The sequence below is a fragment of the Pezoporus flaviventris genome, unplaced genomic scaffold (genome assembly GCF_033815535.1).
Source record: "Pezoporus flaviventris isolate CSIRO_AGI_PZ_B2104156 unplaced genomic scaffold, CSIRO_AGI_Pfla_v1 ptg000031l, whole genome shotgun sequence".
Taxonomy (NCBI): Eukaryota; Metazoa; Chordata; class Aves; order Psittaciformes; family Psittacidae; genus Pezoporus; species Pezoporus flaviventris.
Window position 1 is genome coordinate 60,447,476 of NW_026892579.1, and position 19,078 is coordinate 60,466,553.

General features: G+C 45.0%; 1 protein-coding gene across 1 annotated transcript; it reads left to right on the top strand.

Annotated features, from left to right (window-relative positions):
• Positions 1–1,518: 1,518 nt before the first annotated feature.
• BFSP1 (beaded filament structural protein 1) lies at positions 1,519–19,067 on the top strand. Its single transcript, XM_061461840.1, has 8 exons — positions 1,519–2,210; positions 7,593–7,653; positions 11,059–11,154; positions 11,961–12,053; positions 12,651–12,758; positions 14,162–14,382; positions 15,726–15,811; positions 17,720–19,067. The coding sequence occupies exons 1-8, from the start codon at positions 1,840–1,842 to the stop codon at positions 18,664–18,666; spliced, it is 1,983 nt and encodes a 660-aa protein (XP_061317824.1). The 5' UTR covers positions 1,519–1,839; the 3' UTR covers positions 18,667–19,067.
• Positions 19,068–19,078: the final 11 nt, after the last annotated feature.

A 19,078-nucleotide genomic window follows, 5' to 3' on the forward strand; every position in this document is an offset into this window, starting at 1 on the left:
AATATTAAACAGCACTGGTCCCAGCACCGACCCCTGAGGGACTCCACTAGTCACAGACCTCCAGCTAGATTCTGCCCCATTGACCACAACTCTCTGCCTTCTTCCTTCCAACCAGTTCTTGATAAATGCATGGGAGCTAGTGCTGCTTCCAGCCTCAGAGGGATGGGACAGTACTTGCATAGGCTATTATTGCACTGAAAGGATATCTAAAGCCTAAAACACCCTTGCCATGAAAATACATTGCCCACAATCCAGCAAAATCAATTTTCTGATCTCTTCTGGAAGACTAGCTTTGTAAAAAGCTCAGCTACATTGTTCAGCTGGGCAGGCTTGTCCAGCCAAAGAGCTACAAATGCCAACAGGTTTGAGCAGCATGAAAAGCGGCGGTTTCACATACACCGCTTATAAAGATCTCCAAAATTCATAACAAATGTATTCTAGTTCTGCAGTTTATGTAGTTCAGAGGCTGCCTGTGCAGCTGCACAATGTGCGTGCAAACCCTGCTTAGGTTTTCTGAAAGATCACTTGATCTTTCCCCACTGCACTTCCAAATAATCTGAAGCACATCAGGAAAGACGCAGAAAGCTTCCAATTAGCTTCTTTTTTCCTTCTGATTCAGATTCAATAACACAGGCCCAAACTTTAGAGTCTCCTGAGCACCCGGCTTCTGTCTTCACCTCTGCACTTGTCATCGGTAAGGCCACTCTCCATTAAGGTTTCAGTACATGCAATTTAAATATTCATGCAAGAAGTGTCCATTAAAAATAAACCGGTATTTTATTGTACATTAATTCATAACAGAGATCTGAATATGGACTGTCTTGGTACTGGGCCTTTTCAGCTGGGCGAATGGATGTGCTTCTGGAAGAACAGGCCCAACAAACAGCGTTTTGTGAAGGGAAAGACTGGTAAAAAAGTAACAGAGGAAATACATCCATCACTTCCACTGAAATTAAAGCCTCTCAGGGAATGGCAGCACTTGAGACTCCATTACAGTGGGAATGAAGGGAAGGAAGGAAGGAAGGACCGCAGTTCCCAGTAGTACAGCATGTCCACCAAGTCACGAAAAGACATGGCACTTAGCTATCCTCAAGGAAACCACCTTCCCAACATGGCCCTGTTAAGCTTGGGGTTTTTAGTAGCACTGCAGCTTTGATGCGCCTCACACCAGGTAGAAATAACCTGCAGGAAAGGCTGACATGAAGAAGAGTGAAGTGGGAACCGAGGAGGTAAAACTTGGACTTGGAGCAGGAGTCACATTGGCTTTTATACACCATCCCATCATCCTAAATGATCGCAAAACTGTCAAACAACAAAAGCCAAGCGCTGCCATCTGCTCACACCAAAATCCTGGCTCAGCAGAAGGCCTCTGCTCATAGCCCTGGGGACACCACCATGGGACAAAGCTCTCCCCCCAGCAGAGCCACGAAAGGCTTTGAGCTCAGGCTCCGAAACTGCAAAGCTCTCGTTTTGTTGTCCACGGGTAATGCTTTAATCCGCCGGGTGAAAGCTGGATGTAGTTCTCTTTTATTCTAGCCATACACAATTGCAAGCCTGGAAAAGGAAAGCCCCTCACCCTCCCGTACCCACTGCTCCTCCGAAATGCTGACGCCGGGAGAGGCAGCCCCAAGGCGGGGCCATAGGGATTTATTTAGTTCACTGCTGCAGATGATGCCTTTAGTGCCACAAACCGCCCTGGAGACAAATCCTTATCATCTGGGGGGGTGATTATGTTCAGTTCTTCCTCCTCAAACACCCCAGCTGTAATTCAGATCCGAACTGGAGAGGCAGGCAGGCACGCAAGAGGGGAACCCGGCACCACACAGCCCCCCCGAAGCCATGTACAGGAGCAGCTTCCTTCGCGAGGTGCGCAAGGAGAAGTACGAGCGGTCGGACGCCTACGATGAGCTGCGAGGCTCCCCCGAATTTGACAGTTTGGCCCAAGCCCGGGGCCTGGAGAACCTGCAGGAGCTCAACGAGCGCTTTGCCAGCTACATCAACCGGGCACGTGTGCTGGAGCAGCGCAACACCATCCTGCGCAAGCAGCTGGAGACCTTCCAGCGCATGGATGAGCTGGTGGGCTTGGACGAAGCCTTCGCGGGACAGATCGAGTTCAACCGGCAACGAATGCGGGAGCTGGCATCTGACCGAGCCAAGCTGGAGCGGGAGGAGAAGGATGCCCAGCGCATGCTCGATGAGTACCGCAACAAGTAAGGCTTACAAAGGGAGGAACATAGAGTGGTATGGTTTCCATAGTTAATCTTCGTAGTAAGGACAGGTTTGGTGTCACCAGCTCTACTTGTGCACAGGTGATGCCTCTCCCTGTGTATCAGAGTTGTAGCTGGGGATGGCAGGCAGTAAGTCCATGGTGAAAAGCAAGGTGACTGGAATTTGTGCATTCCATGGTCTCACTTCTACTAGACAGGCAACTGCCCTTTCCCTTCCATGGCAGCAGGTCTTTGCCATGGCACACATTGGTTGCTATTACTCATTAGCTTTAGCAGGACTGTGCTCTGGGCTGCCAAGAGGGAATAACCCAATTAGAAACCAAACAGCTCAAAGCATGTCTTGTGTCTGAGCAGTGCAGAGTTACACAACCTCGAATATGTTCTGAAATGTGAGGGATATCTCTGAGAAACTGTTATTTACAGGCGTTGTGAGATACCTGGGTGTCCAGCCACTACAGATGTGAGATGAAAGGACCGTAAATAAGCAAATTTTACATACCAAGAAAAAAAATCTAATTACTCTCCCCTTCTTCCTTGCATCCCACTATTTAATCTTCTGCTACTAAAGCAATAGCTGCAAGAACAAGTTTCCCCTAACTTCTTAACCTTAGTTGCACCGTAAATCACAGAGCAGGAGCCTTGGGGGATGAGCCATACGAGTGGCTCCTGACGCATCTAGTCCCTTCCCTTCAGCAACAGGCAGTTTTGGTCATGTTGCTTTATTAATTACACAATGAGACTTGATGAGTATTGCTCATAAAAGGAGTGCTCACAGAAGAGAAGGGTCTTGGCCTCTTGTTACTTACTGGCCAGGGTTCTTTCCCCTTAAACATCTGTCTTGGCTAGTTCAGCCAGGAAGATTTGGCAGCAGCTTGGAGGGAGGAGCTCTTCATCCTCCCTGCCGAAGGGTGAGGGTGAATTCCATATAGCACACTCTAGCTTAGAAACACTTCTCCCTGACAGCGATGGGAAGGGGAAAGATGAAACATTTTCAACAAATCTGTGCAGCCACTCCCAGGCAATGCTCACCACACTTACCAGAAACACTTTTGTTAAGGCAGGAGGTGAACCATCTGAGCCCTATCTTGCTGCTGCAGAAATACAAAGGCCCTCAAGATTTCATCCCTTGTCTCCATCGCAGACTTTATGTCTGTCCTTGCCCAAACCACGTGATTTTTCAGTCTGACCCTCCACTAATTCCCCCTTCTCTGGACTAGAATGTGTAAGACTGATAATATTTCCCTTTTCTGTCTCCAAGCATTTTTCAACTGGAAAGAGCCCAAAACCAGATGCAAGATAATTGACGTCGAGGCCATCTGTGTCTTCACATGGCCTGATGATAACGCTGATCATCAGTAGCTGTACAGTCCCAACATCCTGCCCTCCCCAGCCCTGCACACCATCTGATACGCAGAGCTGCCACAGCTATTCCTGGAGCCACCCTGACATTTGAATTAAGAAAATGAGCCAGCTAAAAAAACTCTAATCTAAAAAAATAAGATTTCCAACCCAATTCGGTGGGCTGCCAGGCAAACAGCCCACGGAGGCTGTGAGCTACAACACAGCTATAGCAATGCCAAGCCCTGGTCTCTCATCTGACAGCAGAGAATTGCCCGCCCAGGTGCACTGAGGCTTAATGCTGGAAATGATCAGATGTCCACAATGCCCTAACTCAGTGCCAGTGAGCTACAAGATCCTGAGTAGGAAGGGGTTTTTACAGGCAATGCTGTAATTTAGCTGTTGGCTCTGATACTTGTTCATGTGTTTTTATTAGTGAACTCAGTACTCCAAAGTCTACCTGTATATTAGTGTGCCAGCTGTATAGAAACGTTTAGTGCTATGATAGAGCTGGGCAGAACTCTGTTATCTCTGTCTGGGGTGCCTGAGGGAGGAGAAGAATCAGTACAGCAAAACACACAATGCCTCCTTTGATTTCAACAGCTTGCAAGGAAAACTGGCAAGAAAAGAATGAGAAAAACTGGCCAGAAACATTTGGCTTGTCCTGGCAACCTGTTCATAGATTCCTGCATTCACCTGAGCAGTCTGTGGATCATTTGTTGGGTTTTGAGTTGAAGGAGTTAAAACAAGACCAGTGCTCTGACAATGTGTACTCTGCCTTCTCACCATCTTTCTAGCTCAAAGCCAACCTGATGGCTATGATTTCAGCTACTTGAACTTACAAGTAAAGCTATCTAAGCAAAATACAGGAGGAATAATGTTCTCTGCCGTGTTAGGGTCTTGCCATGCTCCTGAAACCAGAAGCATTCCTGTGCTGAAGACCTGCTCTCCCACCTGGGTCTGTACTCAGTCTGCAGCAGGCAGTGTGGGGTTTCTTGCTTCATTTGAAGCATAAAGCACTGCTTTTGGCACACAGTGCTTTCAGTGGAGCACTGTGTACCAGTTAATTGATAGAAGTGTGTGTCCTTCACTAATGCAAAGAATTTTAGCTCTTACAACCCATTCTTACATTCACACTTTGGTAAATAGATTTGTATCTGTAAGTAAATGTTTAAAAGTTGCATTTATGCAAGTAGACCTTTCAAAGCTGCATTTAAACACAGCAGGGCCTGGGATTACCGGATCTGTACAATTGAATGTGCATGAACTGCTGGAAAGTAGATCTTGTGTTACAACTTATTTTTAATCCTCTGTAGTCACAGTTATAGCTTTTCACATTAACATGAATAATTCAGACTCTGTGTCAGCAGAGAATTCTTTCTCTTGATGCTGAAAAAAAAAAAGCATTACTAGGAATTGTTTGTATGCATCTCACAAAAATACTAATCATGCTAATCTTATTTGGCATCATTATTATAGCAATGTTGCATCTGGCTGTGGGAAAGGACTGTATTTCTCTCTCTGATACTAGGGAAGAATGCTGAAACCCAGATTTTAGCACCCTTGACTGAACAGGATTAATTAACTTCAAAAATTAAAAGTCTTGCTAATCGATTATTTCATTTAAAATTCATTCTAATTCATTCTAATCTTGTGAGGTTTGCATGGCAGATGATTCCCTGGAAGTCACTAGACACTGAAATTGCCACTGTGTTCTCCAAGCTGCGTCGTGTAGTGATGCTCTGATGATGTGATACCCTTTGGGGCCACAGTGGAGACCCAACACCTGTGAAAGGAAACAAAACCAAGTAGGAAAACACAATAGTTATGGTATGGGGAGCAGTAGGGACTCCATTGGTAAAGCTATTTCTGTCCCTGTCTGCAGGGGTTGTTTGTGCTGCTGCTTCTCCTCTGGTGATGGGGAGGTCTTCATTCTGCTGCAGCTGCAGTTAAGGAGGTCCTGCCTGCCCTCCTCCCCCTCTCCAGACTGTCAAATCTTGCCTTATAGCTCTCAGCTGCTCAATAGCAGCTTCTTGGTAATGCAGGTACCAACAAACCTGTTCACAAATCAGCAGAGTACAGCCCTTACCCTAGCTTCTAGGATATAAACAAAAACCATTACTGGTCTGTCCGTCGTCCTTGCAGGACCAGCTTTTTGCAGTTTGTGCTCTCTTTGGCACCCAAATTACTGCTGTCTCTGTTGAGAAAAGGTTAGCAAAGTGCCTCAGGAAAAGTGAAAAGGAAAAATGTAGTAGAAAAGTTTAACCTCTGCTAATGGTAAGCCAAGAGCCTTCCTATATTGCCAAAAGAGTTCAGAAGGGTTCAACAGAGCGACAGCATTTGTCTTCATATTAAAGACACAAGGCTGACACCAGACTGATTACCTGGCCATGGAGGATTGCTAGGAACTATTGTGACTGTTTTCTCTTTGGAGAGGGGCAGCTCTTGCATTGCAGCAAAAGCAGGGCCCGAAAAACAAGGGCCAGGTGGAAAAACAAACTTAGTCATGGGCTTCCCTCCTGCATGTCCAATGCTCTCATCAGGCTGGCACCCCAGGATGTGGGGAGGGCTTAAGGGGTTTAACACCTAACTCTGAATCTATTAGGTTAGCATCTCTCTGTTGGGGCACTAAGAGAGGCGAAGGGAACCTTCAAAGCTCTGACCTGCCTTCTTTGAGCCTGGCAGCCCTCTCCACTCTGTTTCCTTCCCCTTTTTTCCGTAAGCAATCCAAAGAGGTCTATTGCAGTTGTGAAGCTACTTGAGTAGGTGGAGAAGAGCTTTTATGTATGTTCAGTTCTGAATTCTGGTGAGGATTGTGCTGCGTTGATGTCCATTGCTTGTGCTGCAAATGAAGGACATTCACCACCAGACTTCACTTGCCACCCACCATGAGGGTTTCTTGTAGAAATCAAGAAAATGCTAGCTTTTTATATCTCTGTATCTCTATTATTTTGGGGAAAGCAAAGGGATAAACTGCAACAGACACTATGTACTTTGGCACTGGCAGCAGATGTAGTTTGATGAGCCGCTTGTTCACTACTTATGGCAAAGTCTCATTACCTTGTACTATAAGATCTGGCTGTTTGTGTTTTTTTTTTAATGGGGTCTGATTAAACTGTATCTCCTGTTAAACATTTTATATACAGTTTCTTTAGGTAAAGGAATAAAAATTTATAATCAACAATTAGGAAGTTTTGTACTCTGCAGCTAAGAGGTTTTTCTTGAAGATAAGTCAAGATACAAGTACAGAGCCCCAATTCTCAAAGAATGTGCTTTTTCCTCAAAGATAAACACGATGTACGTCCATTGTTACTTAGTACACGAACATGCACATTTTGCACTGGTAGATTTTTTATAAATGTATATGAACAGTTATAAATGTTATAAGTGTTATAACAATTGAAACAGTTATAAATGTATATGAACAGTCTTACTAAGACTCACATATGATTTTGACCAGGTTAAAATCTGATTGCTATATCAAAGAGGACACAAAGCTTGATCCATCAAAGCATCCTAATACATCATTAATCATACACAATCAATATGTGAAATTGCAATCTTTGTGTTTAATGTGTCTGTCATGAAAATGCTTACTGAACAACAACAGGTAGAATAGAAAACCAAGTGCTCTGTAATTAAATGCTAATTTGCCAATGTAGCAAATACTCACGTGGTAACCACTGATGAATGGCTGTCACTGCAGTCCAACGCTAATCAAATACAATTTTATTGTAAATAATCTATTCTTGGGCTTTCGGTGAAAAAGTGATAGCAAATAGGTGGCATTCTGTTGTCATTTGCTACATAAATTGAGGGCAAGACATTAGTAAATCCTGGGATTACTCTCAGCATCTGGACCAAAAAAAAAAAAGCAATGCTAATGCATAAGTAAATCTTTTGGCCCCTTTCAAGATTCATATTCTGCTTTAGTGTGAAGCATATATTGTGCTTGAAAGTGCAGATGAAAATGCAGTTTGCAGAAGGATGAACCATTGAACCTCATCTCCTTTGTTCTGTTTGCAGGTATAGAAATGAACGTGAATACCAGCAGAAGCTAAAGGAAACCCTTGAACGCCTTAATAAGGTAAGACAGGAAAAATGGAAAAGGAAAGGTCTTTATGATTTCTCTAAGCAAGCTGTTTTGAATAAGCAGTGGGAAGATAAAATGTCAGACCACAATATTTCTTGTCATTATGCACTGATGAAAAGTTCTTCTTCCCCTTCATTCACCTCCCTGAGCTTTGTGCAAATGGCTGAGCCTCGGTGTGTGCGTACACAGCGTGTATCGCCCTGCTCTGTACAGTCCTGCTGATTTTGGCTGTGTAGCACCATGCCATCTGCAGCCCGCAGCCTCAGATGTGCTCACGCCTTCAGTAACTTGTCTGTAAGACCAAGAACTAGGAGGACCTACTGAGCAACACTCGTTTTGGAGCATCAGCAATGGCTCCTGCGTACATTTTGGGACCTGGAGTTGACACACATGTTGCTTCTTCCACATCCAATATGCAAGTTCACTCTTGCCGAAGCTCTCGCTCATGCTTACGTGCCTTTAATAACTCTTTTTCACTCTGCTAGGACTCTTGTTTGTTTGGTCTTTTCTAACTTGGAAGGCAGTTTCTGAGTGAGTTGGAGTTTACACTCAGAGTAGGAGTTTAGGAAAAACCAGAGGTAGGAGAAGCCCATTTATTAGTCTTACCATGCAGGCAATACATGTATTGAAGGATCTGAAATGTGACCAGAGAAAACGTTTGTTGCTAAACACCTTCTCCATGACCCTTATATTTTAATATAGCTACTGTATTAAAGTATGCTTAGTACTAATATTGTAGCATGAGACAATGCTGATGATGTCTAAATCTTGAAGTTTGGTGTGTCTCAAAGCTCCTCAGTCCCTTGCAGGATATAGTCAGCCCTTCCTAGGACACACCCTCCACTTTGCATTAGGTTTCCAAACAAAAGAAAAGCCACATCCCCCCCCCCACACACACCTTGGATTTGTACCTTTTGCAGTGAAACACGAGGAATGTTTCTATCAAGCCACAATTTCCTGAACTAATGCCATGGAAAGAGAACTGATGATGTTTGTTATCATGCTGATGATAAACCCAGAGAAAAGATACAGTTTACTAACACATTTAGGAAGTTTCCAAACAAGGTCTGTGAGAAAGCCTGATTCGTCTTCTCCTGCTGCTAGTTTTTGTCTGAGTGAAGAAAATTGCATTTTATCCTTTCCCAGATCTACTTTTCACAGCTTATCCTTCATCTTCAGTATTTGGAAACAATCACAGTGAAAAACAGATATTTTGTATTTCCCTGCTACATATGGCAGGAACTGTTTTGCTTGAGCACTGTCATGTCAATGATATGCATGTTTTATGTGAAAGAAAACGTGCATTTTAGCATTGCTCTCTCCAGTATCTATCTCTAGATATCCTGCATCATTGCTATTTTCCAGTGCGCTAGCAGGGTTCTTGGACATCCTGCAAGGTCTTAAAAACTAATTGTGGAGGCACTTTGTAAGCGGTAGCTGGACCTGGTGGGTCCATCTTCACAGTTCCTCTCAGCCAATCTGCATCTGAAAGAAAGTGAATTGGTTTGGCAACCCCAGGCAAAGCTGACATGATCTTAAGCTTTAGGGGATGTTATTATCCCAGGTTGTGTCTGGGCTGTCCCCATTGCAGCAGCTCCTTGCATTGGGGCACCAAATGCTGGAGAGAACACAGCTGATTTTCTGTACAGGTGCTCAAGACATAGCCTGAAAAGTGCATGCACAGATATAAATTCATGCCTTTTCCAGCAGCGGGGGAACCTATTGAAAAATCAGCAAACACTGTTTCTGGAAAGTTCCAAGTGATTTCTCTTCCATGGTAAATGAAAATGCTGACTCAGCACATGGATCATCGTTCTGGAATCAGCACCTAAAGCAGAACGGATTTTTCTGAAGTTGATTGAATAAGAAATACTGCAAGGTTCAGAAGAAAATGTGTAGGCACTGCACTGTTCTGATGTACAGCATCATCGGTGAAGCTGGTCTATTGGAAAGCAGGGAATAAAAGCATAAGTATTTTTCCCCTTTGAAGGAACATTTGGGAAGCTGAACACTGCTTTTGCTTATTACATGCAGAAATATTTGATTATCAGTATTATCTAGAGGCCTGGGGGGGGGGGGGGTTGGCTCTTTCCCAGACCTCCCAACATGGCCATTGTCCTGCTGATCTTCCTGTCAATAGGAGGACAGAGGAGTGCAGAAAAGCAGCGGCATTTCTGCTGACTGGCTCTGAATGTGCTGGTTTGGATGTTTCTGCATTAGCCACTGTCTCACAAAGCAGAGAGACTGATGGAGAGGTCTCTGGCAGGGAGGCTCAGCAGCATAATGAGACAGCTAACATCTACACATTTTTGGGATAGCACATGCTGTGCACGTGGAAAAGGAAAAATCCCCATCTAAGAGTCATGTGCTGCACCCATAGAATTCAGTGGTTTATTTACAACCTGCAATCCATTCACTGAGGCATTTTTAGGGCTGGTAATGGCACATCAGTGTATGGTATCAGAAGTGGTATATTAGTGTTATTTAATGGTAAACCTAATCAAGAAGGCATGCTGTAAGTAGAAAAATAAAGCTCTTTCCCCCACACTTATATATTTGTAAAATATATTGCCATGTTCCACAGAAATTATTTGATATTCAACGGTTTGTATTAAATGAAATAACACTGGGAAAAAAATGAATTGACCTTTGAACAGAAATGGAGATTTCACTGGATTTAAATACCAGTGCCACTCATACCTACGTACTTCGAGTTCATAATTGCTAGTCATACACCTTGTCCTCTGAATTAACTGAACATGCTGAATTTTCATCCTCACAAATCCCAATGTACCAGAAACTTCTGCAGCAAAGTGGGGTTTTTCTTAGCCTTGCTCATCTGTCATTTTATTTGCAGAAATGATTCCAACATTTCTGGTGTTTGAGAATACACCAAAAGGAGTGAAAATACTTTGGACTGTCCTGTTTGTTGGTTTTTATTAAGGGCTTCTTTAGTGGGGATATTAAAAAAGCATCAGGGTACTTCAGGTCCTGTCACAAACACTAGAGAAGTTAATGCCTTAGCCTGTGGATCTGTTCTAAGATTCATGCACCATTGCAAGCTTTTAGCATCAAAGACTGGTATTTCATAGCATCTATTACTTGGCTCCCAGCATTCACAAAGCATATGGTTAACGTATTTTGAGTGTACCAGTGCCAAACTGTATCATACTATATATTTGTGCAGAAAAGCAGTGTGTACAATGGGAAAACACGATAAATAAGATGCCTCTTGTTTGTGGGTTTCATAATATTTTTGTTTCGCCCAACAGGTTGCAATTCTCCATGCAGGCTGCGTGGTGTCCACGCACATGCAACTCACTTCATGGTCAAGTGGCTGCTGTGATTCTGGCACTTCAACAATATGTACTAACCCTGCCACATGTCTCTGCATTGCAGGAAGCTGATGAAGCACTGCTGTGCAACCTGGAGCTGCAGATCGAGTCCCAGTTCCTGCAGGATGACATTAACGCCACAAAGGACAGATACAAGAAGGTAAATGGCTGAATTTGCTGTTTTCCTTAGCTCTTTCCTTCTAGAGACGTGTCAAGACTTGCCCTTCACCATCTGTTCCAATGGCAAATTAAAGCAAATCCTATTTACATTTTGATGGGTAAAGACAGCCCTATATATTTCCAAGCCCAATGGCTGGGTGGCTGCAAGCATCCAGATGACTCCCTTGGTTCCAGTGCCTACAGCTGTAGTAATGTCTTGAATGTGTTGACCTGTTATCATGATTCAACTCAACATGCTGGTCAAGCTGTCTTGTATTTCATGCTAAGAAGCTACTGCTTTCATCAGATGGGGATATCCAATTTTCTGCACCAGAGCATTCCAGTTAATCATCAGATGTAAGCCTGTGGCTCTACTACTATGCTGCATCCAACTCTAACACATGCAGCCCCCTTCTCCTTCCTGGTAGAGCTGTGAGGCTTGGAGCAGGCCGCTGTCCCATCTTTGCTCTTTTTGAAAGAACAGATTCACTTTTTTGGACCATATGCAAAGGTATCTGTGGTTCTCATTTTGAAAAGCTCCTGTGCACTGATTCCTTAAGTAAGACTATGAACTGTACTGTCACATAGCCAATGCCTGTTATGTACCTTCAGCATGAGGAAACTGTTAGCACGCATGCACTCCAAATCAGGTCTAAAACCACATTCCAAGACTAAGTCTGAACATGAACTGGTCTTTTATATGCTGAAAGATGTAAATACCTAGGAATAAGCCCCAGAAGTGGAGCATCTTGAAGGCAGCACCTTGCTATAGCATTTTCTGATTAAATGCTTTTTACTTTACCACAGAACCTTATGGAAATCCAGACCTACGTCAATGTTTTGCAGCAGATCATCCAGACAACCCCTCGTGTGTCCCCTATAACCACTGGCATATGTGAGGCAAGTATTGCTCTCAGAAAATACATACTGCTCTAAGTAAGAAAGAGAAATTGTAGCTTTGGAACACTGGACTGATCAGGAGAATAGAGATTGTGTTAGTCAAGCACACTATAACATATGTCTCAGCCTCAGAAATGGCTGGTTTAAAGGTAGTTGGAGCAGTTGTGCTTGCTGTCTGAGGATGGCAGGGTATATGAGTATTTACAGAGAAAGTGAATCTTATCCTAACGGGGCGGTAAGATGTGTGAAAACTTGTAAATCAAATAAATGGCTACAGACTAAATGAAAACTTGGTGATTCCTACCAAGACGTGGCTGTGCCAAGGATGTTTATTAGCTGGAAGAAGATATGAACTTCTGCATCTACAGGGTTTAATTTCAACATAAGCTGTACTTCTACAGTCCTGACAAGTGACATCTTTTATTCCTGAAGCCATGTCACAGGGGTCTACTTGAGGTTCAATACCCATCTTTTTCTTTGCCTTCTGCAGTTTTCTGTTTGCATTTACAGCTTCTTTCCAGTAGCGGACTTTAGTTTGGCTCTTTTTAACAGAGTGAAACATACTTTCTGTACACAACGCTGTTTTCTTCCAACCAGGAAAAACTGATAGCAGAGAGGAGGATCCCTGTTCTGCAGAGCCAGCTGGAGGAATACAAGAGCATCCTCTGCCAGCTACAGGCACAGAAATACAAGCTGCAGACTGAGGTACTGTCATCACTAGCCATAAACACAACCGAGATGCTCATGAACACTGCTCTTTTTATGGTCACATGGTAAAACCTGAATGGCCTTTAATGGGGTTGACTTGGAGGTGTGTTTCTTTTAGTTTTCCATCTTTTTCTTCAGCTGTTTCATTCCCATTCTCTCAGTGTTTCGAACTGTAAGGTTTAGATGGCCAGGGAGGGCTGCAGGTATCACAGCCATAATGAAGCAGTGGTGGAAGAAGGTTTCCACATTGCAGCTGGTTTCCTGGAGGACAGAGTCAGCAGGAGGCTGGGAATGGAAAGGTCACACAGGGCTGGTCTGGCTTACTTTCTTACTGAGCTCAGGCTGGAAACTGGCTCCATGAAAAATGATGGTGGACCTTCAGGGCTCTGCTGAGAGGTTATCGAGGCCACTTCAGGAGAACCAAACATTAAAGAGGTCTGTGGTACCCGTTCACTGGTACACTGCAGTATAACCAAACTAATGCCAAGGGACTTAGATCCTAAATTTAGGCTTTTTAAAAGGTTTTTGCAAATCTTGGCTGTAACATATAGAAATAAATCAATTATTAAAGAACCCATTAGCCAGTTACTGCTCCATTAGCTTTTTGTGAGCTCATCTCTTTAAAAGCTGTTTGAAGGAAAAAAAAAAGGCAAACAATGAAGTGATAAAAGAACCATGATAAAGAGCTGAAAATAGCAGAGGAAAGTAAGAGCACAACGACACCGCCGAATACCCCACCTGCAACTGCCGGCCCTGGTTTTGTCAAGGCACCTATCGCCACCTCCTGGTGGACGTGCTATCCGATACCTGGAGCTGAAGCCTTAGGGCACAGCAGTTATTTTTATTGCTGGAGTAAAAAAGCCAAGGACTTGAATTCAAAATGAAGGGTTCTTATTTAAAAAAAAGACCCTTCCTTAAGCTCCCGTGCTTGGTCTGCAGACCACAGAGATGGAAGAACAGGTTTTGCCTGGCCACAGCTTCCCAGTTAAGCACTTCTGCTGTCGGTAAGACACTGCCTGCTCTGCCAAGGCAATGCACAGTGAGACAACAGCCAGTCTTGGGGAGGGGGGGAAGGAGACATCACACCCTTGTTCCCCTGGTGTACACTGATCCCGTCATGCTTATTGTGGAAAAGAAGCCTTGGGATAAACAAGGGTGCAAGGGGGGAAGTTTTTGGTTTTGAATAACTAACCCAACGCAGTGCAGCTTCACACATCATAACAAAACATGTCTGGCCTTTAGTTACCCTTGAAATACTGGGATGCTGAATCATAGAATCACAGAATGGTTTGGGTTGGAAAGGACCTTAAGATCATCTCGTTCCAACCCCCCTGCCATGGGCAGGGACACCTCGCAGTGTTTCAGAGCTGCTTCTTTCACCCACTGATTTTGTTTACCAGACAACCATGCTGGAGCAGGCGATTAAAAACACGCAGGAGAGTTACGACGATGAAATTCAGCTTTACAACGAGCAGATCGAAAACCTCAGGAAGGGGATAGAGGAGGCGGAGAGGACCTTGGAGAAGTACACAACCGACTGCCGCCAGCTGGTGATCTACCAGCAGTCCCTGGAGAATGAGCTGGAGCGGTACAAACGCATCATCGAGAACGAGGACAGCCGGTAAGGCTGGTTTCTGGACTCTCCAAAGGGGACAGTGATGGCTTTTATCTCCTTTGGGAAACGCATGTTTGAGGGCGTCTGATCTACCCAAAGCCACGGCCATTTCACACCTTTTACTGGTGCATGTTCAGGGTCGGTAATTTAAATAGATGTAAAATCTGGTCAAGCCTCTGCCAAGGAAGGGGTCAGAGCCATTTTGAGCTGCTTCTTTCTACACAGTCTCCTTTCCATACACTGGCCAGGCATCAGTGCACAGACATCAGGAGCACACAAAAGCAATCTAAACGCCTTCTCCACTGCTTGGGTGTTAGTGAAGCTCGCTGGGGTGTTACAGGAAGGTTGTATTTGCGAGGCTCAGGCAGAGCAAATGTCCTGAAAAGCGAAGCACTCTTCACAGCAAACCCATTCTTCAGGCAGGGGCTGAAAAACGGTGTAATGTAAGTCAGGGATTTGGGTTGTTTAAACCTAAGGAGGAGCACTGGCTCCCTCTAATGTCAACCATCAACCTCACATGAGGAGGAATAAAAGGAGCTGGGCTTTCACAGCGGCATGCACAGGCAGCAGAGCCAGAGCCAAACTGCTATGCTGAGTTGTCCAGAAGATGCAGGGGAAGGACCCTCACTAATAGCCAACCTCACATGTGGGGAACAGATATTTCACCAGTTTTCACCGTCTCATTTTGGACACTGCATTCAGGTTAGGAATCTGATCAGGATAGCTGCCAAAACCCAAAATGTGCATCTCTTGCACATTTACACCGGGCCAGAATGTTCTCTCACATTCTGGCAGAGCAGACTGGAAAGGCCACAGACACAGTAACTGGTTTGCATATAGGCCAGCCTCTCAATTTTCATTTTTAACCCCTGATTCCTCATATATTTTTCCAAGGAAGACTGCTCGGTTTTCGTCTTGCCCTTCTGAAGTCAGGCACATGCAGGTAACTTTGTAATGGCTGCCAAATTTCATCTTACCAGCCAGCTGGTATAGCTCTTGCTGACCTCTGGTAACTGTGGATTGACTGTTTGCCCATCCAAAATCCTTCCCATCCTTTCAAAGTGCTGTGCTAAATTACAAACCTGTTGCTATGCATTTTAATTACTGGTGTACTTTACCTACTGGAGCATCCCACGTCTCCTGCTGGTGGAAATCAGCCTGACTCCTGCGAAGGTGCTGTGGCTGTGTTGAATTTCCCCAGACAAGAAGCATGCTCCCATCATTCTCTTTGACTCCTCACCACGGAGAAATACATTTCTTTAACCTCCATGCTTCATTTTGCATGATCTCACTTGCTCTTGATGGAAATGAGGGGGAGAGATCTGACCAATGCGCGTCTTCTCCGGCAGGTTAAACTCTGCTATAGCAGGAACGCCAGTCACACTCTTCACGCAGATCTATAGACCTGTCCAGCCTCAAGCTTCGAGGGGAAGAGGTAAACCTGTGACATGTCTTCCTGTGTCTGTCAAGAGCAGTATCTTTGTATTTTAAGATGTTTTTCCATTTGTCTTCCATACCGACACCAGCTGTGACAGCCTGACTCCAGCTTGCTAAGTAAATGCAATGATTTCAGCTTACCAAGTAAATGCAGTGATTTCAGCTTACCTCAGCTGGCTTTGGGACAAGCTGTCAAAGGCCAAAACCACAAGCAAAAGAGTTTCTCTGCTAATATCTCTGCAATCTACTGCTTAGGCCAATCAATAGAGCACAGTCAAAAGGCACCTGAAACTATGGCAAGAACTGGGGGTTTGTGCTGACATGTTGAGAGTCATTGGTTCACACTTCAGTGACGTTACAAGAGTATCAGGGGGTGTTGAGTGCTGCAGGCAGGCAGAGGACACCCCTTTGGGCCTGTTTACATCCCATTACCTGATTTCCTCTGAATGGTGTTTCCTCCATGTTGTAGGATTGCTTGTTAGACCTGGGATGCTTATAAACATGGTGACAAGGAAATGGCCATGATTAAACTAGTGAGGCTGCTCTTAACAAAGAAGGGAGTTGATTTACAGACAGGTGCTGTGGGTGCTGACATACAGGATGACTTACTGTAGATTAAATCCAAGGCTCACTGAGGTTCTACTAATAACAAACTGTCCTGAGACGGGAGATAAACTGCCAAATGAGGGATTTTTTTGGAGTGCAGCTGTAATTTTTCTAGCTGCTCCGTGAACCGTAGAAGTTGTTTATGGAATGAGTCCATAATGCCTGGGGATAAATCCTCAGCAGCTGTAAAGAACTGCAAAGTGCTGTTTTATACCAGCTGAGGGTTTGGCCTGTCTCTGGCTATACCTCTGCTTCCTACCTGCGAGGTGAGCAGGGCATTTCACCTGTGTTACTGTACCTGCCACACGGGACAGAGCACCTGCCTTGGGGAAAGCATATTAATACCTCTGTTCCCATGTTCCTGTAATTCCCAGTACCAACCTCTGCCTCCTCTGCTCTAGCAGTTCATGACATGACATCAGTAGCCTGCCTGTGCTCCTGCTGAGCTGCCATGGGCTCTGTGGCTACTGATAGTGCAGGAGATCTGAACACAGCCCATGGGCAGGGGTTCCCTCTGCGTGTGCCTAGAGCTCAACATCAGCGTCTGAGCGATGCCCAAGTGCTGCTCCTCAGCACTGCTGATGGGGTAGCTGCTCAGCTCTGTGCCCTCCTGATGCACCCCCCCCTGCATCTGCCCATCCCCAAAACTGCTGTGAGGGGAGGTGCCTGGCTCACTCTTAGCCCCCCTGAGACACAGAGGTGAGGTGCCCCCCTGCAGAGCCTTCAGAAGCACTGGAATAGCTGGTGACGACACTCACCTTCCCCATCAGGGCTGGACCACTCACCCAGGAAACTTGTGTTCAGCAGGAAGCCTTTAAATTGGGGTTTTGGTTGTTCCTTTCCCGTCCCTAAACAGTAACAGGAGTTGTAAAAGCCAGAGAAACTGTTTCCACTTAGTCCTACTGCCAGGCTTTGGGTACTTGGCTTCAGTCTCAGCTTTAGGAGACGAGGTTCTTGTCCAGTGGACAGGGCCAAACCTTGCCACCATGCCTGGGAGGAAGGTACTGAGCCTGGCTGCAGCAGAGGGCTCCTGATGAGCATTGATGCAGGCCTGATAGGGGAACCACACACACTTCCCTGTCCTCACACTCTATATGGCAGTGGTTAACCACAATGCTAAACAGCTACTTGGTCAAGGGGCCCACGTAAAAGAAGAGGCTGTTTAATGCTCTGATGGGAGCTGTGCTCACACTTGCTGCTTCATCCAGTTCCCCACCTGCAGCAGTGAGGGGCAGCACCAGCATTTGCAGCGACCGTGTTCAGCACTGTTTGTTGTTTGTTCTGTTTGGTTTTTCCCTAGATATCACCCAGGCCGTGCAAGACATCGCCAGTGTCAAGCCCAGACAAAAAGCTCTGACAAAGAAAATTGCCAGGAAAAAGGGGCTGATGTCTAAAGACATAACTGACGGTCTTTCACCTGAAAGAATGTATGAAAGAACTCTGGAAGGTTTTGACCAAGATCAGCTGGAGTTCAGGCACGAAGGCTCGGTCACATGTGAACCTGGGCAGGAAGAATTAGAACTGGATGAACAAGAAATGGGCCCAGAGGACGTACCCGATGGAGCCCAGATAAGTAAAGCCTTCAATAAATTGTGTAGCCTTGTGAAAGAAAAAATAAGAGTCCACAAGAAAGCAGAGCCTAAACCTGATGCCTATCCCAAAGGGCGTTACGTGCTGGTAACAGGGGAGGAACGCTATGAAGAACCTTGCATCTTGGCCCCCACCGTCCCATCAGGAGCAGGGATCATAGTTTCCAACAGCAACGGGAAGGTGATGAACGGTGGTGAAGTGGAGCCCATTCCAGAGCTACCGGAACCTGCTGAAGAAGCAGAAAAAGAGAAAGCGGTTATCTGTGAAAGGAGGGAAGAGTTTGAAGTCCAAGATAAACAGAAAGAGGAAGAGAAAGAAGAAATACTTGAATGGGGCAGAAAAACAAGAGGAAGAATTGAGCAGATCACAAAGTATCCAGACATTTCTGAGCCTGAGGCAGTTCCTACCCCTGGTCCAATAAGCCCAACTGAGCCAGGAGTCCTTCGAGAGGCAGAATGTGACCGAGAAGATAAGCAGGGCCTTTTGTTCAGGGAATCAGGTTTGCCTGGCTCCATGAGCTACGAGAAGGTGGAGGTGGTGGAGTCCATCGAGAAGTTCTCAGACGACAGAATTCAGACGTATGAAGAAACAGCGATGATTGTGGAAACAATGATAGAGAAGACAAGCAAGAAGAAACCAGGTGACAAAGGCTCTTAAGTGACAGACCCCCCCCCTTGATAGTCAACTTGTCTGGCATAGTTATCAAATGACTGTTTTTTTTCCTGACCGAATGATACAGTAGTGAGGTTTTTGCTGTTTGGTATGGAACAGGTTGATACCTTGATGGCAATTCCGTCTGACATAGGCTCACCTTTGGTGCAACGACCATTAGAGTGCTCCAGGGCAACAAGTAATAGGCACATCCTATGCGACTGATTCTCACGATTAGGACACGTTAAAAGTAATTAATATTATTATTATTATTACATTGCTGCCTGGCTGTCCACAGGATCCGGGACAAATCTGCATATTCCTCTGCTGCTCCTATAGCTGCCTTATGATTCCCCATCTCTGACAGCTGCAAATGTTAACTTGTGACATCTGGTTCATTTAATAAAAGTTTTGCCTT